General features: G+C 51.8%; 1 protein-coding gene and 1 long non-coding RNA gene across 4 annotated transcripts in view; both read left to right on the forward strand.

The window, feature by feature from the left end:
- The first annotated feature begins 400 nt into the window (after nucleotides 1-400).
- Nucleotides 401-7,310, forward strand: EMX2 (empty spiracles homeobox 2). Of its 2 annotated transcripts, XM_010333349.3 has the most exons (3): nucleotides 401-1,472; nucleotides 3,427-3,611; nucleotides 5,846-7,310. In XM_010333349.3, the coding sequence occupies exons 1-3, from the start codon at nucleotides 1,067-1,069 to the stop codon at nucleotides 6,011-6,013; spliced, it is 759 nt and encodes a 252-aa protein (XP_010331651.2). In that variant the 5' UTR covers nucleotides 401-1,066; the 3' UTR covers nucleotides 6,014-7,310. The 2 variants fall into 2 exon arrangements, with proteins under 2 accessions (XP_010331651.2, XP_039321234.1); XM_039465300.2 differs by lacking the exon at nucleotides 3,427-3,611.
- A 3,036-nt stretch (nucleotides 7,311-10,346) lies between these two features.
- Nucleotides 10,347-24,687, forward strand: part of LOC141580734 (uncharacterized) — a 44,209-nt gene continuing 29,868 nt past the window's right edge. For both annotated transcript variants that reach the window (XR_012513027.1, XR_012513028.1), the window contains exon 1: nucleotides 10,347-10,435. This is a non-coding gene — a long non-coding RNA (uncharacterized LOC141580734). The remainder of the gene's footprint in view (nucleotides 10,436-24,687) is intronic.

A 24,687-nucleotide genomic window follows, 5' to 3' on the forward strand; every position in this document is an offset into this window, starting at 1 on the left:
TGGGCGCAGCAGGCTCGGGATTCAGGGGGCCGCAGCAGAGGCGGCGCCGGCCAGGGACTCTGCAGGGACCGGGGTGCCCCGGAGGGAGTGGTGCTGGTGGAGGAGGAGGCGGTGGCTGAGGGGGAGGAGGTGGGGAAAGAGGAGGAGGAAGAAGAGGAGGAGGAGAAGAAGAAACCGGAGGAAGAGGAGGAGGCGAAGAACGAGGAGGAGGAGAAGTCGCAGCGGGCGCCGCAGGAGCGAGTGAGCTGGGAGCGCGGGGCGAAGGCGCGGAGAGGCCAGGCGGCCCGGCGGGCGGCAGGAGGCTAGACCGAGACTGCGGCGCCGACTCCGTTCCACTCTCGGCCCGGATCCAGGCCTCCGGGTTCCCAGGCGCTCGCCTCCCTCTGACGCACTTTAAAGAGTCTCCCCCCTTCCACCTCAGGGCGAGTAATAGCGACCAATCATCAAGCCATTTACCAGGCTTCGGAGGAAGCTGTTTATGTGATCCCCGCACTAATTAGGCTCATGAACTAACAAATCGTTTGCACAACTTGTGAAGAAGCGAACACTTCCATGGATTGTCCTTGGACTTAGGGCGCCCTGCCCGCCTTTTGCGGAGGAGAAAAAACTTTTTTTTTTTTTTTGCCTCCCCCGAGAACTTTCCCCCCTTCTCCTCCTTGCCTCTAACTCCGATCCCCCCACGCTATCTCGCCAAAAAAAAAAAAAAAAAAAAAAAAAAGAAAGAAAAAAAAAAAAGAAAAAAAAAAAGAAAAAAAATTACCCCAATCCACGCCTGCAAATTCTTCTGGAAGGATTTTCCCCCTCTCTCCAGCTTGGGCGCGTTTGGTGCAAGATTCTCGGGATCCTCGGCTTCGCCTCTCCCTCTCCCTCCCCCCTCCTTTCCTTTTTCCTTTCCTTTCCTTTCCTTTCTTTCTTCCTTTCCTCCCCCCATCCCCACCCCCACCCCCACCCCAAACAAACGAGTCCCCAATTCTCGTCCGTCCTCGCCGCGGGCAGCGGGCGGCGGAGGCAGCGTGCGGCGGTCGCCGGGAGCTGGGAGCCCAGGGCGCCCGCTCCTCGGCGCAGCATGTTCCAACCGGCGCCCAAGCGCTGCTTCACCATCGAGTCGCTGGTGGCCAAGGACAGTCCCCTGCCCGCCTCGCGCTCCGAGGACCCCATCCGTCCCGCGGCACTCAGCTACGCGAACTCCAGCCCCATAAATCCGTTCCTCAACGGCTTCCACTCGGCCGCAGCCGCCGCCGCCGGTAGGGGCGTCTACTCCAACCCGGACTTGGTGTTCGCCGAGGCGGTCTCGCACCCGCCCAACCCCGCCGTGCCAGTGCACCCCGTGCCGCCGCCGCACGCCCTGGCCGCCCACCCCCTACCCTCCTCGCACTCGCCACACCCCCTCTTCGCCTCGCAGCAGCGGGACCCGTCCACCTTCTACCCCTGGCTCATCCACCGCTATCGATATCTGGGTCATCGCTTCCAAGGTACGTGCCACGTCGCGGGACTGCAGCGCGCCGCTCCCGCCGCACCCTTCTCTGCCCCCGGCCTGCCTCGGGTGGGCGCTTGGCAAGGCCTGGGCGGAGGTTCCTCCGGAGCCGGGTTGGGAAACTAGGCGGCGCGGGGCCGGGCGTGGTGTCGATCCCCAGTCTCCGAATCTATAACCGGTTTGGAGTGATGGCCTACGGGCCGCTTGACTCTTTGGGAAGGGGTGCGACGGAGTTGTACCCCAGTGCGCTGGGATCCGAGCAGGCTGGGCTGAGCGTGCCCCGTGCCTCTGAGCACAAAGCCCGCCGGGGCCCCAGGCTCCTGGTACCCTCGGAAATGCTCCCAACCGTCCTGGCTCCCAGGGGTGCGGACAGGGCCAGGCCGATAGGCTTGCTTTCGACTGCGTTCGACCCTGTTCACCACCCACTTTGCGCCCCTTCAGCCCAGACCCGCGACTTCTTGGTCTTTCACCCTCTTCTGGAGGCGAAAGGACCTTCGCGCCCCCGAAAAAAAGTATGAGATTGTTTTTTTTCTTTCCTGCTTTTCGGAGGCCTGGGGAGGGGCGGGAACCTGTGCGGGTGGAAAGCTCCAGGGCTCGGCGATCTCGCCGCGACCTGCTTAATTGAGGCATCGAGCAGTCGCAGCGGGAAGGCAGGTTCGGTCTGGTTTTTGTTTTTCTTTCTTTCTTAAAAAAAAAAAAAAAAAAAAAAAAAGAACTCGGTCAGGAAACTGTCTGAGGGAAAGATCTGTTCGAATGTTTTCATTTCCTGCGATATTTTTTATTTGTTTTTCTCTGGGTACGGGGTGGGAGGAGGAGAGTTAAAACTTCAGAAAAGGGGATGAGTAATTAGTTTACTGATTGGAGTCGGCAAAAGACCTACCTCCAGCGGCAGCGGATCAATACTCCACGGCTTGTCCATTCATTAACCCATTGCGTTCCTGCCAGAGCCTAGAGTCGGGTAGACGTCATCTCCCTCCCCATATTTTAAAAACCAAACCAAAGAAAGAAAAAACAAAACCCCCAAAAACCTTTCACCTTTAATCCCGAACTAGATTTGCCTGCATCCCGCCTGTACTGTCGGCTTGTTTTTCTTTGTTTGGGTTTTTGGAGAATCGATTTCCTATCCTAAAGAGTAAACCCAAAACTCTGAGGCTTTGCTCGAAAAGTTTAGGGCTACCCTTCCTCATTTTCTGTCAGTCATGCCTAGGGTCCCCCCACCAGACCCAGAGCCACTGGGATCTTCCTGCGTTTCAGACTGTCACCGCGGTGCCTGCAACTCGGTAACCCCCCTGGGTTTCGATCCCTTCGCTCGCGTTTCTTTTCCAGTTCTCCGGAGCCGGGAGCCCGGGAGCCGCGTTCTCGAGAGGCAACAGGGGCTGTGGCCCGGCACACCAGCCGGCGAGATTTCTGCCCCGATCTGGCCGCAATGACTTGCCCGGCCTCTGTACTTTTCCGGAGGGGCAACAAAACAAATAATTTAAAAATAAATCTCTGAGAAAACTGTGGAGAGCAGCCCGCCGCCTTTCCACCCTGGGTCAAAGTTCCCCGAGAGGTTAGAAAGCAGAGAAAGTCGTTTCTTCGGGCTGTGGGCGCCAATCGCCCGGCCAGGCTCTGCGGCTCCCTCCCCTGCCCCCAGCGCCCGGCAAGGAGGTGGCGAGTCCCGCGGCGCCAGGGCGGCTGGGGAGGCCGCCGAGGTCAGGAGCCTGGGGACTGGCCCCGCCGGGGCAGCTGTTGGTTGGGTGCCGCACAGGTGGAGCCCCGGCGTTCCGGGCCGGACAGCTGGGCCGACGTCCACTTCGTGCGCCCTCGGGAGGACCATTGGCCCCCGCAGGTCGAGCGGCGCGGGCTCTGAGAAGGCCCGGAGCGCGGTGCTGCGCCAGTCCGGCTCGGGAGAAGTGCGTGGCTGCGGTAGGAGCGGCCCGGCTAATGGGACTTCTGCTATGCCTCCGCAGGGAACGACACTAGCCCAGAGAGTTTCCTTTTGCACAACGCGCTGGCCCGAAAGCCCAAGCGGATCCGAACCGCCTTCTCCCCGTCCCAGCTTCTAAGGCTGGAACACGCCTTTGAGAAGAATCACTACGTAGTAGGCGCCGAAAGGAAGCAGCTGGCACACAGTCTCAGCCTCACCGAAACTCAGGTGAGTGAGCCCCGGGGTCGAGGAACCCATGTAGGCGTGCGCACCCACCCCAAATCTGGCTCCCAAGCCCGTCAAGAGCACGGAGCTCTGTGAGGGCCTTCTGCACAGGTCCTGGTAGCTGGTTCCACGCCTGGGCTCGGGATTTATGTCTCAGGGTGCTTGGCTTTGTTGGGCTTCAGAAAGGGGCTGTAAGTGCCAACCTGCCCTCGGTTCTGGGGGAAAGGCGCCGAGTTGTTTTTCTGTCCAGTGGGCATGTCCTGGCTAAGACATCCCCGCACTTCTATTGAGACTTTTGGCGAGAGTGTGAGGATCCTGCTGGGGTCCAGGAAGCTGGAGAGCACAGTGGGGTTTCTGGGTGTTTGGGGCTGGAGGCTGGTAAGGACCAGATATGGGTTAAAGACGAGTTCTGAGCGACTGCTAGCCCATGGCTCACACGGTCGGCTCGAGTGACTTCCCTGAAGATGGGAGATCAGAATATGGAGGCCAAGCGTCCGGTGTGTACCCTACACCAGAGAAATAAAGCTGGGAGGCTGCAGAGAGGGTCTGCCTCAGGGCACAGGCCTTCTACACAGCAGGGTCCCTGGGCGGGCCTGGCTTGGGTTTAGCCCAGGGTGGGGAGGGGGCTTAGGGCTACAGTAGGCGCTACTGTACACGGAGCCGCAGGGCGGGGTCAAAGTTCCCAGTAAACAGTAACGTTTTCGGGCAGATTAAGTTGTAACACTTTTCTGGGCAGCGCAGAAAGGTCGAGGCTTTTGTTTTACAACGCGTTCCCCACCCTAAAACCGAGGAGGGCCTGGCGGGTTTGTGCGGAGCCCGGCCCCAGGCGCGGCCCGGCTGATTTCTCCTGGACAGCCGAGGCGGCGGTGGTCTTTGTCCGCCTCGCTGCCCACGCTGCCTGGAGTCTTTGTGTGCGTGTCAAGCCCCGAGCGCACCGACGCGCGCCTTGGGCCAGCGCCGGGGAGAAATGAACCGTCCTCCCCCTCAATTAGCAAATTCAAAGCAAATTAAATTCAGCCTTGTTCCCGCTCAGCTTTTTCGTGCAGCACTTTGGGGGACTGGGACATTTCGGGAGAGCAAGGCGGGACGGCCAACGGCCTCAAGGGAGGGAATGGAGTGAACCCCAGGGGTCCAGGGACTGACACTGGGCTGGGGTACTGTTACCCAGATAGGACAGGCGTTGTGGGGGGTGGGTATCAGAAGTGCAGTCACGCCGCCTCCCTTACCTATACCCCACTGCTGGGAAGCTTGGACTGTGTTACTGTCTGGCGGCTGAGTGAGGACCCACCACTCAGCTTTCCCAGGGGGCCATGGGATAGCAGCCGACTCTCACCTTATTGCTCCTGAGACCTCTGGCAGCCACTCTGGTGAGGCCAGGCCTCCAGCCCCACCCTGGTGGGAAGTGATGGGACTAGGGTCTGAGGTTGTGTGACCAGCAGCCTGTTCCGGGGCTTCTGAGGAGGAGGGAAGGGGGGCTTGCTGTCACCTCCCCTCCTGTTAGGTTCTCTCTTACTTTCTGTGTAACCCACGGTCTTTCAGAAGCTTTCAGTTTTGAACCCATTTTCCTAGCTATAAAGGTACAGGGGGGTTGGTCTGCAGGCCTGCACATTCCACCGTCTCTCCTTGCCTCCCTCAGCCCTATTCTCTTCCTGCTCACCTTTGAGAGTCCCCTGCACAGAGGACGCAGCGCAGGCAAACCCTGATGGCCTACCCAGGGCCGCGCCACGAAGAGAAGACGCTATATTTAGGAAACGCCGCCCAGATCAGCAGAAAATAGAAAGCACATTGGGTTCTCAGGGAAGCTGTAGCAGCCGCGGGCCAAGGTCTCTCTTGCACTCACTTGCTGGAGGGAGTTAGGGAAACGTCTCTTTTTATTTTTAATCATTTATTATTTTTGTAGGGGCTCCCCATGCTTTGCAAGGCTTGGCTCTCAGCGGGATCTAGGTGCCCTGTGCAGGGCTAGGAGAGAAGGGGCTCAGTGCGCCCTGGGCCTTGGGGAAAGGTTCCTCAGGAAGGCTCAGAAGGGCAGGGAGCCAGGCTTCTTCTCCACCGCGCACTAGGGGCCGGCTCCCTGAGAGCAGGCCTTGGGGAGGCTGGACCTTAGGACAAGCTTCTGAGGGGCTGGGTCTTTGCTGAGTCTGGGACTGGAGTCTGGGCTACATGAAGGAATCAGGCAGTTGGCTTCTAGAAGGATCCTGTGAAAGAACTAACTCGCCCCATCTGCCTCTCACCCTCAGGTAAAAGTATGGTTTCAGAACCGAAGAACGAAGTTCAAAAGGCAGAAGCTGGAGGAAGAAGGCTCAGATTCGCAACAAAAGAAAAAAGGGACGCACCATATTAACCGGTGGAGAATCGCCACCAAGCAGGCAAGTCCGGAGGAAATAGACGTGACCTCAGATGATTAAAAACACAAATCTAACCCCACAGAAACGGACAACATGGAGCAAAACAGAGACGGGGAGAGGTGGAAAAGGAAAAAATACCTACAAAACAAAAACCGCATACACGTTCACCGAAAAAGGGAGAGGGAATCGGAGGGAGCAGCGGCATGCCGCGAAGACTTTGGACAGCGAGGGCACAGGGTCCCAACCTGAGGCCGCGCCAAGAGGGCAGAGGATGGAGGCTCCTTCATCAACAAGGGACCCTCGCTAAAGAGGCAGCTGAGTGAGTGAGTGAGACAGAGAGAAGGAGAAAGAGGGAGGGAGAGAGAGAAAGAGAGAGAGAGCTGAACGTGCACTCTGACAAGGGGAGCTGTCAGTCAAACACCAAACTGGGGAGACGAAATGATTGGCAGGTATTCCGTTTATCACAGTCCACTTAAAAAATGATAATGATGATGATAAAAAACACAACCCAACCAGGCACCGGACGTGTTTTTTTTTTTTTTTCTTTCACTTCGCAGTGTTTCCCCCCCCACGATCTTTAAAAACAATTAGTAACAACAAACGAAAATTCCATATCTAGCCCCATCCCACACCTGTTTCAAAACCTTGAATTGCATGTAGCAGTTGATGGGTGAATGGTGTTTAAAGACCGAAAATGAATTGTAATTTTCTTTTCCTTTTAAAGACAAGTTCTGTGTGCTTTTTATTTTGATTATTTTTTCCAAGAAATGTGCAGTCTGTAAACACTTTTTGATACCTTCTGATGTCAAAGTGATTGTGCAAGCTAAATGAAGTAGGCTCGGCGATAGTGGTCCTCTTACAGAGAAACGGGGAACAGGACGACGGGGGGGCTGGGGGTGGTGGGGGAGGGTGCCCACAAAAGAGTCAGGACTTGTTCTGGAAAAAACCCCTAAATTAATTATATTTCTTGGACATTCCCTTTCCTAACATCCTGAGGCTTAAAACCCTGAGATAAACTTCTCCTTTTAGTGGTTGGAGAAATTGGCCGAGTTCAACCATTCACTGCAGTGGCTATTACAAACTTTAAATCTATCTATTGCAAAAACCGAAGGACTGTAGTTAGCGGGGATGATGTTAAGTGTGGCCAAGCACACGGCAGCAAGTTTTCAAGCACTGAGTTTCTATTCCAAGATCATAGACTTACTAAAGAGAGTGACAAATGCTTCCTTAATGTCTTCTATACCAGAATGTAAATATTTTTGTGTTTTGTGTTAATTTGTTAGAATTCTAACACACTATATACTTCCAAGAAGTATGTCAATGTCAATATTTTGTCAATAAAGATTTATCAATATGCCCTCAGAGTAGTTGTCTTGGGAAATTGAAGTGGATCTTTAAAAATGTATCACAGTAATTTGAGTGTGGTCCTTCCCCAAATAGCCTCAAGAAACCCAGGCTCCTCACCCACGAAAGGGCCAAATTGATGGATTCTCAAGCGTTTTAAAGAAAGATCAGGGTGGAGAAGGGAGAAGATTAGGAAAACTTAAGTCCTTCAGAAAAGGGATGGGAGAAAAGTTTTCCAAACAGAACTTTGCCCGTTGTATGCCCTACTGAGGGAGTTTAGTTTGAACTTCAGGTTAAAATGCTTACTTATCTTAACCTCTGGTTATTAAAAAACAAAACACTGGACATATAGTTCCACATGGAAGACTATTCTCCCAGAATATTGGGGAAAACAGGTAGCAGAATCAGAATCTTGCAACTTCTCAACTTTCTGACTTTAAACCCCAAAGTACAAGGCTTGCTTTTCCTTCTTTTCCTTCTCACCCTGGCCCCAACCTGCCGAAGGTGATGGGACGAGCCTCAGGACCTCAGCAGCCTTATAAGGCAAGTGTTCTGAGAAACCTTCGACTCTTAATTTTAACATTAAAGAAAAAGTTGTAATCAGACTTGGAGGAAACTTAGCTTTTTTCCCTCCCTCCATCCCCCTTCTGGGGGTACGAGGTTGTTTTTGCATGCTTCATTTGGTTCTTATCCTGATAGGCTGCATTAATCAGTTTTATTTCCATTGATAGAGAAACCTCGTCTGTTCTGTTCGAGCTACAAAGCGTCCTGCGAGCTTTTGTGAAAGTGCAAATCAGTTTAAGCAATTATCATACCAGGAATATGAAGGGGAAAGAGGAGGCCTTGCCCAGTGGTCTCCTTTAATCTCTTAATCCACAGATCCAGGGGGGCTGCCTGGACATAATTTAGGACAATCTCCCCACCCTTTACACTGTGATAAGGCCAAGTTACAATGCAGGGCAAAAATACAAGCTTTGTTAACATCCTGCCTTGAAAAGTTAAGATTAGACATTCTGTGCACGTGTGGGGACTATAGGGCACTATGGAAATTTTTTCTTTCTTTTTTTCCTCCTCTTCTCTAAAGTAGAATTCATGCTCCATCTCTTTCTCCCCAACTCTGCCTGTCTCCTCCCTCCCCTCTTTCCCCCCATCTCTGTCCCTCTGTAGAAACCTGGCTGGTCATAGTGCATTTTCACACAGACCCCTCTTGGAAGGTGTGTGTACTGTGTGGGGGATGCTTCGCTGCCAGGAGTTGCTGGGGGAGGAGGGAGACGGGGTGGCCTCGAGAGTCCTGGGCTTGCGTCTCACAGGGACAGGTGCACCTGGGGGTGTCCTGGAAACTCTTGTGGGCCTTCCAGGTGCTTTGACAGTCGACCTCCGGTGACCATGAGCGGTCTCAAGTGCTTTGCAGTCTGTACTCCCGCAAGGCATCCTTTTCTCTTCAAGTACGAATTACCTTTTCCACTCACCTTCCGAAACCCCCCGTAATACCTCAAACACCAAGCTCAGTCCCCTTAAAATTCAGAATGGTCTGTCCAGAAAAAAAATTTTCGTCTTAATAAAAGGTTTATTTCTGCCGAAATTGTATAATTGATGTTTTTTCTTAAGCACAAGAAAAGGGGGCTGGTGGTGAAGATTTATTTTATTTTATTTTTGGTAAACGTCCTATACAGTGTAACAGCAATAAAATCATCAGAGAATACTATTAGCTTTGAAAAAAAAAAAAAAAACAACTAAAAGCTTTATTACAAACCAAGCTTTGAAAATAGGGGGGATTAGGCGGCTGAAAGGGTCCCACAATGGTAAGAAGAAAAGGTTTCATGCTAATGAGGTTAATGCCCTTTGTATCTCAGGCCTCCACATCTTCATTACGCGCTATCTCCGGCTGCACGGAGCGGCTCAGAGAGCCGCAATCCACTCCAACGCCCCCCTTCCCGGCCCAAAGAAGGATTTGATAGCAGCTCTGTTCAAACTAGATAATTATATCTTTTCAAGTCGGAATTAAGATAAAGAAAGTGAAGCAGAGGCGGCTCGCCTTGATCCACTGCAAACAAATTTGGCGCACTTTCGAGTCCTTCCTCCGCCTCAAAAAGGCAGGACAGTCAGCTTATTAGCCGCTCGTTTGCTTTATTAATTCATCTATTTAAAGTGGCAGGATTAGAGCGTCTAATGTGGACGCGGGCTGCCGTGGCGCTGAGGAATATAAATATTTGCGAGATACCATCCCACGATGACTATCTGGGCGTGGGGCGCGGGGCAGGGTGCGCGTGTGCCCTGCCTCTGCATTCCCTTCGCGCTGTGCGCGTGCTGGGCTGCGCAGGGGGGTGTGGGAGCGATGTGCCCCAGGTCTATGTGCCCCTTCGTGCTACATGGGTACCAGGCCTGGATGCTCCGGGGCAGGGCTCAATGGGCATCGTAGGCCAGGTTCTGAGCTCCTCCTGCGACACGGCGAACTGCAATGCACGTTGCCATAGGGCCCTGCCTGTGACCCCGAATGGGAGTGTAGAATACAACTTTGACCCATGTTCCGTTTCCTTGTTAATAACTTGTAGACCTTCCCTGTGAGATCCCTGGCCAAGTGGATTCTCGGGAGAAGTACGGGTTCTCCGTTTGCGTTGCCCTCAGAGGGTCAAACGGAATCTACCGCGCTCGTGTGCAGTTGCTGCGTCCTCCTGTGAGGAACACATGGGTTCCGTGTGCATTTCTCGCGGAGGCGCCAGAAAGTCCTAAGGAGAAGCCTTCGACCTCCGAACTTCCTGGCTCTAGTTCTGGGTGTCCAGTGCTCCCAGCTCCCTCTGGCTCTGCTCCTGGCAGGCAAGCCGAGCAGAAGTAGGCGCGTTGGCTGCGGCCCGGAACCTGCAGGGCCACTTTTGTGCGAGGGGCGGATTGTGGCAGCCTGAGAGCCGCGCCAGGCGGGCCAGGCAGAAAGGGGGCTCAGGCCTGCGCGCGGCTTTGCAAATCTCGGCTCCTCCCCGTCCCCGCCTCGAGTCGCAGGCAACAAAGTCTGGGATGTGCAGGCCGGTTGGGGAGGGGCTCTGGAGACTCGGAGGCCTGGCGCAGGGCCCCGCTCCGTGGTGGGGGTTTGAGGGCTGGGCGGCCAACAGGTGGGCCGTTGCAAGTCGCTATATGGCTGGCAGGGTGAGTGAGGGTCTGTTCTTGTGTGTTTGTATAGGGTGAATAAACTAGTTTGTAGTATAATGGTGTTTGTGTGGATTGTGGAATAGAATTGTGAGTCACAGCTAGGACTTTAGTCAATTTGTGTCAGTGCTAATTGTTTGAGTAAGTTAAAGGCTGCAGAGGCCGGGGCTACTTATGCAGATTGGGTCAAGATGTCTAGCTGTCCTTGTGCGTCTAGATTGTTTTGAGGTAGGGCCAGCACGTGCAGTTGTGAGGCTGTAGAGTGCCTCCGACGGTGTGGAAATGCAATTTATGGAATTTGTGTGCCACGGTCTGGTTGCACAGTGTGTCTGTGAATCGTCTGGAGTTGTGCATCTCAGAGGATGGGGGTGGCCTCGGTGTGTGTGGCTTGCGGGGGCGTTTCTCCGGGTTTGGGTAGGGGGTCCCTTGATGGATGTCCATGCCCAGCCCTAGGGTAGCATCTGTGTGTCTTGGGATCGAGATGTGTGTGTCTAGTGAGGAGGCTTGGGCTGGGGTGCCGTTCCCGCAGCGCCCCACTAGCTCCGGAGTTTGGCAAACAACAGCCGTTTTGTGTAACCGCGCATTTTTCTAGACCAATCTTTATTATTCCAGCAATCAGCGCTTGAATTACTGGGGCGCCGCCTCAGAGCAGTCGCGGGCGGGGCGGCAGAGGATGCCGGCCTCCAGCGTCGGAGGACCGCGACCGAAAGCCGATCGGCTTGGCGGGGCCGCTCGCGCCTCTTCCGCAGCTTCTGGCCCGCGCCCTCGGCTCGGCCGCCGTTTTTTCTTTCCCCAGCCAGCCCCGTAGCCAGGGGAAAGTGGGAGTTTTGAGAACCCTCTGACCCCAGCCGTGACCCGTCTCCTGGAGGCGGCTTCTCCCGCGTGACCCGGTGCGCCAGGAAACTCTAGGCGGCGCCACGCCTGAAAGCGCAAGGTCCATTCATCAGCCGCGCCCCAGCGTCTAATTGGCCTTTTGTTTATTAGCGTCTGTTGCCCAGCAGGGGGTCTCGGGAGGGCCCGGGAGCTGCGGGTCGGGGTGCAGGAAGCGGGCAGAGGATCCGCGCCCAGGGCTGGGGTCCGCTTAGGGCAGAGGCGCGTCGCACTCCTGGGAGGGGGCGCCAGAGTGCGCCAAAGATCACGCCCACGTGCGGGGATGCGCGCCTGGAGGCTGGACTCCGAGTGTTGGGGCCTGGTCCTGCCGGCTGTCAGGGTCCCAGGCTTCGCTACTGCCCCCACCTCCACATGCAGATCGAGCCCGCACCTCGCCTCCACACTCTCAGGATTTCAGACCCGCCTTCCTGCCTCTCCTAGGTTTCCAGCCCAGGCGCTGGCCTTCGGGCTGGGTTCCGCTCGCGTCCCGTCCCGCGGTTCTTCGTTCTTCCAGCTTCGAGTTCATTCGTCGTGGCTCCGCCGCTTACCCCAGGGAGTAAGCTCCCCGTTTGCTCGGGATCTCCCTCCCTAAACACCAACCCGGCATTGTGGAGCCAGCATCCTGCTTCTCTGGGTGGTGTGACTGAGAGAATGTTTTTGGCAATGCAGGGAGCGAGGGGTTGCCTGACCCTTCAAGGGATCAGACGCAGCACTCAAAATTCCACCTTCCTCATCAAGTCAAACCTCGCTTTCCGATCCCTATCTCTCACCCAGCGTTCAATCTCTACATTGAGCCTTGCCATCCTCCTCCTTACCCCACACTTACTGCCCCTCTTCACACTCCCAAGAGAGCACAGAAGGAAGGTCTCCATTCCCAGCACAGGCATAAAGGCCAAGATACACCTTGTGCAAGGCTAAGATGTCCCGGAGGTGCTTGGGATGGGCATGGGGTCTCATTTGGAAAATGACTTGAGGAGGATCAGTCTCGCCTGGTAGTGGCCTGGCTGCCTGCAACGTCCGGATGGCTGGGCCTCAGCTTGGCCCCAGACGTCCCCTGCTCCCAGCCAGCTCTAGGCCCTATATATAGCACGGGTCTCCATAGCCCTGGCTGGACCCTGACGTCAGAAAGAACTTGATCTTGCCTGCTTCACTCCTGCTTCTGAAACTGATCCTTGAAATGAGAGAACAGACTCTACACAATTCCCATGGCCTTGACATAAGGTACAGCGATAAATATACACCACTAATGAGCAATTACCATATAATCACCTTCCAATTAGCTCGCATAATGATGAATTAAACATTCTAGCAGGCGGGATTAGGTTTCTTACTTTGTATATTATTTACGAAGGCTATAGCTTCTGCAAAGAACCAAATATCAAATTAGATGGGGGAATTTTCACTTGGGGGTAATTATGCATTCAGACCAGCATCTGCGTTCTGGTCACTTATCAACTGAGGCCTCCTGCAAGGTACTGACCAGTGCGTTTGGGTGCTTATTTTCCTTTTTTTTATTCCCTCCCTTTAGGTCGCAATTGCCTTTTCTTTTTCATTTTACTACCCTGGCCCCAGGGTGAGAGGCTGGGAACACCGAGGTGGGGAACTAGGCCAGGTTTGGAGAGGAACCTCAGGCATCAGGCCCTGTCCTTCTGGCCCCATTTGCTTGGCCCTTGTTCCTGTTTCTCTCCAGCCCAGGAAGGATGCCTGAGCAATCGGCTCCACGCAGCTACCCAGCACAGGGCCAGGGCGGCTGCTCACTCACCTTATGCCACAGGTTTCCTCCCATTGCACCTGGCACTGACGCCCGAACTTCCTTAGGCCCCCTCGGGGCCTCAGTGCAGTCTATTCCGACTTTACCTCCTCTCCCACCCCAGTAACAGGGAGAGAAAGGATACAGGAAGTAGGGAAACCAATGACAAACCTCCACATCGCCCGCAGCCACCTCTCTTGTTCGGAAATGAATTTTGGCAAGAGATTAGTTCCTAATCTGATCTAACGCTGCTGACATTTGGGAAGAAGATGAAAATGGCAGCTCAATTTCATTCTGAAACAGGGTCATTTGCAGGGCTCTGCTCTGCAGAGAATGTGGATGCTCTCCCCTCCCCTAAAACGGAAGAGCCGGAGGGGCAGCCATGCCAGGGACTGCCCATTCCCAGGTCAGCCAGAGCCCCTGGGCCCTGGCCCTATCTGCGGTTGAATGGTGGGAGTGGAGGGAGGCTGTCTGGGCTGGGGTCACTGCCTCTGTCCTCTGCTGTCTGCCTTCAGGACACTGTGCTTGCCCACAGACAGGGGCTCCTGGACCCACATAGAAGACTCTTTAGGCTAGAGAAACTCTTTCTTGTAGGGGGTCTCCCAGGAAGGTAAGAAATTTTCAGGAGTCACCAAATGGAGTAATTAAAGGAAGATGTCCCCAGGGCCTGTGGGGTACTTTCCCCTGTACTTCCTGGATAAGTAAAAGCACAGCTAGGTCTGGGTGGCTGGTACTGGCTGAGGGTCTGGCTTATTTGGAAGCCATGAGTCTGGAGAAGCTGCTCTGCACTTGGCTCCATGAGGCTGCAAGGTCTTGGGAGGTAGGAATCAGGACTTCCTGGAGGTGGAGGTCTCCCTTCCCCTACACTTCCCCACTTTCCCCCAGAAAACGCTCACCCACTGCAGACCCAACAGGTTGGTGGGCCATGTTCTTGGTCACCTAGCAGAGCCCACCATGTCCAGCCTTTGTCTTCAACTGGGACTACTCTGGCAATGACCTCATCCAGGGTCAGTTAAGAGAGGGCAGGTAAAGTCAGTTGCTGGGAGACCTACCTGGTCACTGGATCTTGTTCCTGAGGGATCAGGCACTTCTGAGGCCTTGTCTATGGGGTGCAGGGCCTGGGATGGGGGTCGAAGTCATCATCATCAGCTCAGGTCAAGGCAAAGCAGGAGAATCTGTGCCTGGGTCCCTAGGAAGGAGCGTGCTAATGAAGAGAGTTCTGTACCATGTACCTTGCATGCTGGTGGCTGCATATGTATGAGTGGCTGTACCTGAATATGCTTGTATAGCATGCAGCTTTGAACCTGTGGATCACACACATGTATGTAAATGTGCATGTGACCCTGAAGGTTGGGGTTGCTGTAACTCATACTGTGTCTTTGTGTAGCTTAGAAAAAGGCATTCCTTATTCTGAGTGGAAGGCATCCCTTCCTCTCCTGTGGCTTGTCAAGTGGCATGTGAACTGGATTTCAGCAGAGCAGCCCCATCACCCATCCTTTTGGCCAGACTCCTAAGCAATGCACAATTTCGAGTTCATAAACTCAAACTCTGGTGGAGAGGTATGTGTGTTGGGTGTGGTATTATCCAAGGTGACTTTACTATTGAGAAGCAGCTTTATTCCTAGGAGTCCCTCCTTCAGTGGTGGCATCTAGCTGGGGACTGCCCCTTGCCCCCTTTGCAGTACGGAGGACCTGAAGAGCAACAGCCACCACCACCTGGGACACTTCAGCTGGAACAGCATGCAAGCCTGGTTAACACAAGTGTATTTGCACTTGTGAGTGGGGCTGAGTAACAGAGTACATGTATATGGATGGACATTTGGAAGTGTGAATACTTGTGTGTGTGAATGTAGGTAAGCACAGGTGTGACCACGGAAGGGGAGAGGGCATGACTGAGCATGTTTGTGGGAGGTACAATGAGATGCATGGTTGGGGGTGCAGCTGGCTTCTCTGTGGTGGCTCCCCCAGCCTCACACAGGCATAGCCTCCCTTCAGCCAGAGTGGTCTGCTTCCTGATGCGCTCACTGCCATTCCTGTCCTTGACCCAGTCTAAATGACTGCAATTATGACCTTCCGTGAAAGCCAGAAGTGGTGTCTACTACTGTAGATCACTTCAAGTGGAAGACCACTGCTTTGTTAAGTAAATGGCACCATGTTGACTCAAATGTCTTCTGTACTTGCTGTTTAGGGGCAGCACAAAGGGACGTAAGCAGCTACAAGGACACTTGGGATGGTGGTGTCATTCAGGGTTTATGGAAAGCCAGAGACTTTAAAGGCCCCCCTTCTCTGCTCACACCCTATGGCACCCCACAACCTGCTTCCCCCTCAAATCTTGAGTTTTAGTAGGGGAAAGGAGACTTTATTTAGAATATACTGAGTATGCTACTGACCACATCCTCTTGTCAGCCTTAGGAGGGTAGAGAAAGAGAGCATATGTGGGCCTGTGTGTACACATATGAGGTAGGGGTGTGTGTATGTGTGTGTGTGTGTGTGTGTGTACCAGTGATCTAAGCCCATGAGCTGTTCATGGAAACCCCAGGAAGAGTAATCTCTAGAGGGGTCACTTGGTTCTTTGCCCCAGGGGAGGGAATAGGTTAGCCAGGATTCTCTGGGAATCTAGCATCCAAACCTCATGTTCATTTCAGAAGCTCTCTCCCCACCTCTGGCCCTGGGTTAGATTGTAGGCCAACCCGTGGGCAGGAGTAAAGAGCCATTGCTTCTGCTTCAAATGCCTACTCTGTGCCAGCACTGCATGAAGATTACAGCTGTTTGCCCCCCACCTGTCAGGCCCTAGTTATCTGCCCTCCCTCTCACTGCTGTTTCTGGCTTCTCTTTCTATTGCAGACCAGTGGGTGATGGAAAGCATGTGGGGAGGGAGCGAACCTTGTGCTAGTTCCTTTCTGGCCTCATGACTTACTCTGTCATCCTGGTGAAAGGAACCAAGCCAATGGGTGTAGAGGTTTCATTATAAAGAGACAGGACCCAGCATAGCCCTGTCCTGAACCTTCCCGCTCCCTGTATGATTGTGATTTTCACCCATATCTACATGTCTGCTTGCTTGAGGCCAAGGAGGTGGCTGTGCCCAGGAAGTGTGGAATGTTTTTTCCCTGAGCCTGTACCATCTCTGAACCAACCTACCTTCCTTTCTTCTTTCCTTCCTTCCTGCCTTCCTTTCTTCATTCCTTCCTTCTTTCCATAATATTTGTTTATTTAACTTAGAGAGATTTATTTCAGATAGAATCATTCATATGTGAAGTGACATATGTATAATTTATTTTATTTAATTATTTATTTTTGAGATGGAGTCTCACTCTGTCACCCAGGCTGGGGTGCAATGGCTTGATCTCAGATCACTGCAACCTCTGTCTCCTAGGTTCAAGTGATTCTCTTGCCTCAGATTCCTGAGTAGCTGGGATTACAGGCACATGCCATCACATGTGGCTAATTTTTGTATTTTTAGTAGAGATGGGGGTTCACCATGTTGGCCAGGCTGGTCTTGAACTCCTGACCTCAGGTGATCTGCCTATCTTGGCCTCCCAAAGTGCTGGGATTACAGGCGTGAGCCACTGCTCCTGGCCTGTGTGAGATTAATTATTAAGTGCTGTTAGCTATAGGGAAATATTTGAAGCAATCAAAATGACCATTGCCAGCAGATTGGTAACATAATTTACCCTAGGATTGGATGTTATGCAGTAGTTAAAAAGAATGAAGCATAATTTGTGTTCTAATATGGGAAGCCCTTTAAGACATGTAACTGTTAATTGATAAAAGCAAAAGGAGAGTGCATGGAATATTATTACTATAAAAGAAATACACATGGATGCGTATTTGTTGTGAAACTTGCTGATCATCTTTCTAGCAGGATACAAGAGGGGCTGATGAAAGTGGATTCCCCGGTCTTTCTTGAATGCTATGGCATGATTTCCTCCAGTACCTGGCTGCTCCCCTCCAGATGCAACTCTGTACCTCTTGAGTAATTAATGTACAGTTTACAAGGGATTCTTAGAATGGGGCACCAGAATCCAGCTGGTCCCCTCCAGTTCTATGTAGAAAAGGACTCTCCCATCCCTTGCCTTTAGCCACCATCCTCTTAATGCAGTCCATAATGACATTGACTTTTTTGACAACCAAGATATGGACAAAGTTATAGAAGTTGGCCAGCCCAGCTTCCCCTCCATGAAAGAACCCTACAGAAGGCCTCACTGGTAGTCATGAAGCCTGGGCTTGGATGTTTCTGTGCTACGAAGCTCTGCCTCCCATGGTTGCGTAGTCTTTTCTAAAACAGTAGAGTTTTAGAATTTTCCTTGAGCTGTGGAGAACAAGTTTTACGTCTCTGGAGTTTAACCTGGAGTTGAGTCAGTTGTTTAAAGCACTATTTCCTTGTTTGCCTACCCACTCTGCCCATTATAATGAAGAAAATGCAAATTTATTCAGCAGTAGAGTGAATAGTGTATTGCATACATCTCCCATCTTCAGTAATTATGTGATGTATTGAATTGTGACCCCCCTCAAATTTATGTATTGAAATCCTCACCCCAAGTACCTCACAGTGTGACCTCATTTAAAGTTGGGGGCTTTATAAAGGTTATCAAGTCAAAAGGAGATAACTAGAGTAGGCCTAATTCAATATGACTGGTGACCTTATAAGAAGGGGAAGTTCACCTTATAAGGGATTCACCTTATAAGAAGATTACAGGTGTGATCCATGAAGCATTTGGATCACACCTGTAATCCCAGCACTTTGGAAAGCAGAGGCTGGAGGATCACTTTGAGTCCAGGAGTTCAAGACCAACCTGGGTAACATAGTGAGACCCTCTATCTAAAAAAATAAAAAATAAAAATAAGAAAAGAAAAGGAAGCTTGGACACAGACAGACCCAGAGGGAAAATGATGTAAAGACCCAAGGAGAAGATGGCTGTCTACAAACCCAGGCCCAGAATAAATCCCTTCCTCAGAGGGACCAGTCCTGCTGTCAACTCCAGCTTGGATTTCCAGCCTCCAGAGCTGTGAGAAAATAAATTTCTGTTATTTAAACCATACAGTCTGGTGGTTTAAGCAACAGTAGCCCTAGCTTGCTAATTACAAATGATCAAGTCAAGGTCAATCTAGTTCCATCTACCCTTCCCAGTCTCTCCCCAGTCCAGGCTATCTACCCTTCCCAGTCTCTCCCCAGTCCAGGCTATTTCAGAGCAAATTCCAGACATTGTATCTTGTCTTTAGTAACCATGTTAGGATGTATCGCCAACAGGATTCTTTTGAAAGCTGAGCCACAATACCATGATTGTTTAATAATTCAGCTGTCCAGGAGGTGATGCCCCACAGGATGAGCAGACGCCTGTGTGGTGACTCCTGCCCAGCTGGCCTGGGCTCTGGGCTCTGCCCAGAATTCAGTCTCCACTTACCCCAAAGATGAGATCCCTGTTGGATCCAGGTAAACCAGACTCTCCAGCCCTGGCCCTGGGAAGGGTGCTCTCCTACTGGGTGGAGCCTGGTGATGCAGCCCATTTCTGGCCTTCCCACCCTTACTAGCTCTCCTGACCCAGCTCATGTAAGGTATAAGGAACATTTCTAAGGTCTGTGGGTCTCATTTAACAAGATGCTCTCTGAAATTTCCAGAAACATTCCCCAAAGCAGCAAATGCGAAGTAGAACTAAAAATACATATGCAATTCTGGCTAGGCTTAGTGGCTTACACCTATAATCCCAGCACTTTGGGAGCCTGAGGTGGGTGGATCACCCGAGGTCAGGTTTTCGAGATCAGCCTGCCCAACATGGTGAAACACCATCTCTACTAAAAAGACAAAAATTAGCCGGGCATGGTGGTATACACCTGTAATCCCACCTACTTGAGAGTCTGAGGCAGGAGAATCGCCTGAACCCAGGAGGTGGAGGTTGCAGTAAGTGGAGATCATGATACTGCACTCCAGCATGGGTGACAAAAGTGAGATACTGTTTCAAACCCACCCCCAAATATGCTATTCTTTTGGGGTCTGGGAGGGGGGAAGCTATGAAAAAACTAAATGTACCCAGAAGGAAGATCTGTTACACTCATTTGAAAACCTCAAAAATAGTAGAAAGAACTGAATCAAAATAAATGAATAATATGAATGAATAAAAATCATGTTAAGAGCTTTGTCTATTGAGTGACTCTTGTATGTCATATACTTTTTACTCATAGTCATTTCTCACATTGATACTCTGAACTAAATACCGTGAAATTATCCCCATTTTGCAGTTAAAGAAATAGACCAGTTAAGTTTCTTGCCCAAGGTCTCAGAGCTGGAAAGTGCCTGAGATAGTACTGGATGTGAGGTGAGTTCATGGCTTGCTTGCTTTCCTTCTCTTAAAGGAGAGTATGCTTGAGTGATTCTGTGGTCCAAGGTCTGAGCTAAGTGCTTTGTGTACATGATTTCCCTGAATCCTCACAGCAACTCCATAAGTTGGGTTCTATGAACAAAACCCATTTTACAGATGAGGAGACTGAGGTAAGTAGGTTCTATGAACAAAACCAATTTTACAGATGAGGAGACTGAGGCTCATGAGGTGCAGTGATGGCCACAAGTGGCAGAACTAGGACTTGAACCCAAGTCTGTCTGACTCGGACATCTTGATTTTTAACCCTGAAGCCTTTATCTCTAACTTTTCACACTTCTACTAAGTCTACTTGCTGTGGCTTTGAGACTTTCTGGTGACATCAGGAGAGAGTGACACAGTTACAGACCTGCACGTACCCTTCACTGGGTGTGAACACCCCAAGGTGTGACTGAGGAGGCAGCCAGGACACAGGTGAGCCCATCAGAAAACACTGGTGCCCTCCTTCCCCATGGGGAAAGGAAGACATTTAGACATTTGGACACCAGTTCCCTTCTTGACAGAGTAAGGACTTAATTTCCATAAAGGCCTCTCTCTCTCTCTCTCTCTCTCTCTCTCTCTCTCTCTCTCTCTGTGTGTGTGTGTGTGTGTGTGTGTGTGTGTGTGTTGTGTTTAGGGGGAAACATGGATGACTCCCCCTTCCTCTGTGGGACATGAATCTTGATTTGCCAGTCTGGCTATACTATGGACATCAGCAGGACTCCACAGGTCTCAGGAGGAGGGCTTTGCTCTCTTACCTGGGGCCTTGGGTGCCTGTGGTCATGGTCCTGTTCCCCTTGGGTGCCAGCAGCTTTAACCACCACCTCCCCTGCTGTGTCACAGCACAGGTTAACCATGGGAACCAGGCACCAGCAGGAGCTGGTAGTGCAGATTAACCAGGATAGGTGAGGCAGAACCTGGCTGGAGTTCTCACATCTTAGAGCTGCCTCCCAGAGAGGGCCCATTGTGGAGGAACCCACAGGAAGGGTTAGCCTGAGAGTGTCCTCCTAGTCACTCTCTGAACACCTCCAGATGGCTCTTTCTACGGTTCTTGGCATGCAGGTTGCTTCCAAGGCGCAGCTAGCTAGCCAGGCTGCCTTCCACTGTTCTGGGCTGCTGGAGGAGGGGTGGTGTCTGTGGCCCTGGAAACCACAGTTATGGGGGCATAGCCTCTCTGAGCAGAGCCAAGTGAGGCTCCTGTCTCCTCCGGCAGTGGCTGCATTGTTAAGTAGTGTACAAGTAATTACACCCATGGCAGCTCAGTTGCACCCTAAGCAAATTAGGTGCTGATCCAAAGGTGTAATTAAGCAATAGTGAGTGCAATTTAGCAATTGCGAGTGCCTTCCTCACTAGTACAGCAATCATGGGCCCATTTAAAGACCTGTTGGAGGTCCATTTTGTTTCTAAGACCCTGCCCAGGCAAAGACAGACCTCGAAGCCAAGTTCTGTTTGATTTCTAAGTATGGGGGGAGAACCTCTGGATGTGTCGGGGTGCCAAACCATTAACATGCTTTAGAAACAAACAGACAACAAGCCTGCTATCGTTTTTTAATTATATGTCTTCTGATATAAAACAACCCCTTGGTGTCGGTGATGTGTTGATTAATTATCCCAGACAGTTCCTTTTGAAAGTTAGGAAATGTGTCTCTTGACCTCCTTCTCTATTTCAAGGTAGCCAACCTATCGAGTTTCCTCCAGTGCATTGTCATTACCTGTGCTGGAAAAGTGGAGGGGGAACCAGATATCGCTGAGTGGTGGTGGGGCCAGGCTGGCCTGTGATCTTTGGAGGCTTTGTGGGCCTTGGGGATAAGGGTCTGGGTGACTTTCTAGGTGGACCCAGAGGAGCCAGGTCTGCAGCCCCCATATGTGCCCGAGACAGAGAGCCCAGTGGGGAGGGCCCAGTGCTTGCCGTGCCTGGTGGGTGAGGTCAGAGCAGTGTGGTGTTCGTCTGCAGCCTCCAGTCACAAAGTACCTGGTGATTCGCTGAGCAGACTCTCCCATGGCCACTCCCCATGGACCACTCCTCACTTTCTGCCACCTCTTTTGCGCTTCTGAGCTCTCCTGTGAGCCCCTGAGAAGCGTGCCAAGGTGAGGCTGCAGCTGACACAAGAGCTGACCTGAGAGAGCCCACAGGGTGGCAGCCAGAAGAGGGGCCTGGGAGCCTTGGCATGTGTGTGCGGGTCATGCTGTGGGTGCTGAGGGGAGGAGAAAGGCCCTTCCAAAGAGCCATGAAGGTGTGCGTGTGTGCACCTGCACAAATGTGTGTGTGCATGGGGCTGTGCAGTTGCTCATGTGTTTATATAGAAGTCTGCATGGGTGCATATGTTTGTGTATGAGTATGTTTGAGCATGTGTATGAGTGTGCATAGGTGTGTATGTGTGTGGTGTGCATGTGTGTATATGAGTGTGTGGGTGTGTACATGTGTGTATGCATATGTGTATAGGTGTGAGTGTGCACATGTATGAGTGTGTGTATGAGCGTGTGTATGAGTGTGTATGGGTATGTCTGTGTATATGGATGTGTGTATGTGTATATGGGTAGGCGTGTGGGTGTGCATGTGTCTGTGGGTGTGCCTGTGGGTGCATGTGGGTGTGCGTGTCTATGGATGTGTGTGGGTGTGTATATCTGTGGATGTGTGTGGGTGTGCATGTGTGTCAGTGCATGTGTGGGTGTGCATGTGTGTGCCTGTGGGTGTGCATGGGTGTGCATGTGTGGGTGTGCATGTGTGTCTATGGGTGCGTGGATGTGCATGTGTATCTATGGGTGTGCGGATGTGTATGTGTGTCTGTGTGTGTGTGGGTGGGTGTGCAGTGTGTCTGTATGTGGGGGTGTGCATGTGTGTCCATGGGTGCGTGTGGGTGTTCATGTGTGTCTGTGGGGCTGTGTGTGTATATAGATGTGTTGGGTAGTGTGTAGGGGTGTGTGTGTGTTGGAGAGATGAATGAGGGTGGGAACTTTTCCTGCTGCTGTTTCCTTTTAAGCACCTGGTCTTGGTGCGGCTTACAGGGGCCTCAAGTGCCTGCTTCTGTGCCCTCATGGGACGCACTTCCTTGCCTTGCCTGCCATCATTTGCCCACCCTGCTGCTGCCAGTGGTTCTTACTCCCTCTAAGCCAGTAAGCCCAGTCTCTCTAACAGGCAGTAAGAACATGTGAAGGGGTGGGGCTGGTCCTTGTCCCTCTTGGTTGCCCTTTGGTGATAGGTCCTTCTAGGTGTGTTCAGTCTCTCCTCCTCTCCTTTCTGCCCCGTCACCCCTCCTCTCATCCCCTCTCTCAGCCCTGCCTTCCCCAGCACCTCTTCCTGTCTCTGTGTGGCTCTCTGAGTGTTTTCTTTTCCTGCCTGATTACAAAAAATATCTGAAGCAGCCCTCAGGGAATAGAATTAAACTTTTATTAATGCATATGTGGTATAAACACATTATAATGTAAAAATAAAACAGTAAGAAATCAATATGGGGAAACCATAAATTAAAACAGTCAAGAGCAGGGGAAAGTTAGAAGGCAGGTATAAGAGTGAGTATTCAGAGTGATAGTGGTTGTGACCAACAGCTATTGAATGTGCTCTGTGCCATTCAATTCTGAACTTTATGAATTCTGACTTTTATGTGCATTATCTCATTTAATTCTCTTGATGACACCCCAGAGAGGTAGAAAATCTCACCAACTCCATTTTAGAAATGAAGATATTGGGCTCAGAGTGGCTGAGTGCCTTGCCTAAGGTCACATAGCTGACAAATGACAAAGAAGTGATTTGGATGGAGGTGCTGTCTGGCCTCTGGACAAGCTCATTTGCAGGCTGTACCAAGGAGTGCCAGGCTCAGCCCCTGGGGGCACACGCTGGGGAGGAGGGAGAGCTCACGGGAGGCAGCCATGGGTGGAGAGAAAGGAGGAGGAGGGTTATCTTGGCCAACTCAGAAATGTCAGGAGGTAGGTGAGGACCACAGCCGAGCAAGTTCAGGTCAAACCTAGGGGCTCACAGAGGCAGGAGAGCACACAGACCCAGCCAGAGCAGGTTTGGAGATGAAATTCCTACCCTGTGGGGTGGCCTGGGAGCGCAGCAGCAGGAAGCAGAGTCCCTTGTGCCCCCTTCTCCAAGGGAGGCCTCTCCAGAGAGGGAAAGCAGCCTGTCATAGGCACACCTGGCTGCCCCACCAGCCCGGCATTGGATTTCAGGAGCGCCAGATAACATGCTAGGGGCACTCCCCTGGGGAGGGGTCTGGTACACAGTTCTCTGCCCATATCCAGTCCCCTTCACTGGCCATCAACCAAAAAACTACTTACTTTCTCGAAAGCAAGTGAGCAAACAGTACCCCTGTGTGGTGTTGGGCGCTGTGACAAATGGCTGCTGAATGCAGTGACTGGGCTGGGCTGAGAGTTGAAAGATGGGGTGAGGGTGTGGGAGTGCACACGGAAGAGCCATTCAGAAGGAAAGGAGGGAGAGTGTCTTGTCTCAAGCGGAGAGTTGAAAGGTAGGGCTTACAAGGTAGCAACATGATCACTTCCTGTCCCCTGTCCCGACCATCATCCTTGGAAAATCTCTTAGTGAGGTGGGTTTAAAGATCTTAGCTTAAATTGATGACTTGGGCAAGAAAAGTGGCTAGGAGATATAGCTGCTCTTGGCTTGGAGAGAGAGAGTTCAGATCCTGGTGATTAAATGATAGCCCATCTTCATGGGCTTTCACTCACAGCAGCCGCTGAGGCATCTGAAGAACTGGCTTATAGAACCCAGTTTGTTTAGCACAAGCAAGCCAGCTTGAGGACAATAATAAAATTTGTAACCGGGGGGTACTGTGTATATCAAATAAGCCTAGCATGCCTTAGGAGCGTAATAAATGTTATGCACTACTGTATTCCTGCAAGTTGGGGCACAAATGGCTGCCATTGAACTCTCAAGAGTTCAGCTTTCTTTTGACCATGCCCTGCTATCAGAAAGAGTCACTGTAGGCAGTGGACTAGCCTTGGTCTAGAGCTGGGACATGGGGATCCCAGTTCCAATTCTTTCCCTGATGACTGTGTGACTTGGGGCAAGTCCCATTCTCTCTCTGGCCTTCAGTATTCTTATCTGGGTAGTGAAGGAGGTGGACCAATGGAACTTCTCAGCCAGATAGGTCTGTCATGAGGTCTCCTTGAACACCTCATAGAGTGTTTTCTCCTCGGCATCCAAGGGAGGCTTGGCAGGATGAATCCTAAGCTTATCTGGAAAGAGCCCAATGGGAAAGGTGATTGAAACATTTTTTTCTCTTAGTGTAACTCAGACCCCTGTTGAAGCCTTTGTTCAGAGTTGGG

The sequence above is a fragment of the Saimiri boliviensis genome, chromosome 12, assembly GCF_048565385.1.
Source record: "Saimiri boliviensis isolate mSaiBol1 chromosome 12, mSaiBol1.pri, whole genome shotgun sequence".
Taxonomy (NCBI): domain Eukaryota; kingdom Metazoa; phylum Chordata; class Mammalia; order Primates; family Cebidae; genus Saimiri; species Saimiri boliviensis.

What these genes read in the sequence shown, in the direction of transcription:
- EMX2 (XM_010333349.3), top strand. Translation starts at nt 1,067, where the DNA reads ATGTTCCAACCGGCGCCCAAGCGCTGCTTCACCATCGAGTCGCTGGTG. An exon ending in TCTGGGTCATCGCTTCCAAG is followed by an intron (nt 1,473 to 3,426) that starts GTACGTGCCACG and finishes ATGCCTCCGCAG; the next exon opens with GGAACGACACTAGCCCAGAG. An exon ending in TCAGCCTCACCGAAACTCAG is followed by an intron (nt 3,612 to 5,845) that starts GTGAGTGAGCCC and finishes TCTCACCCTCAG; the next exon opens with GTAAAAGTATGGTTTCAGAA.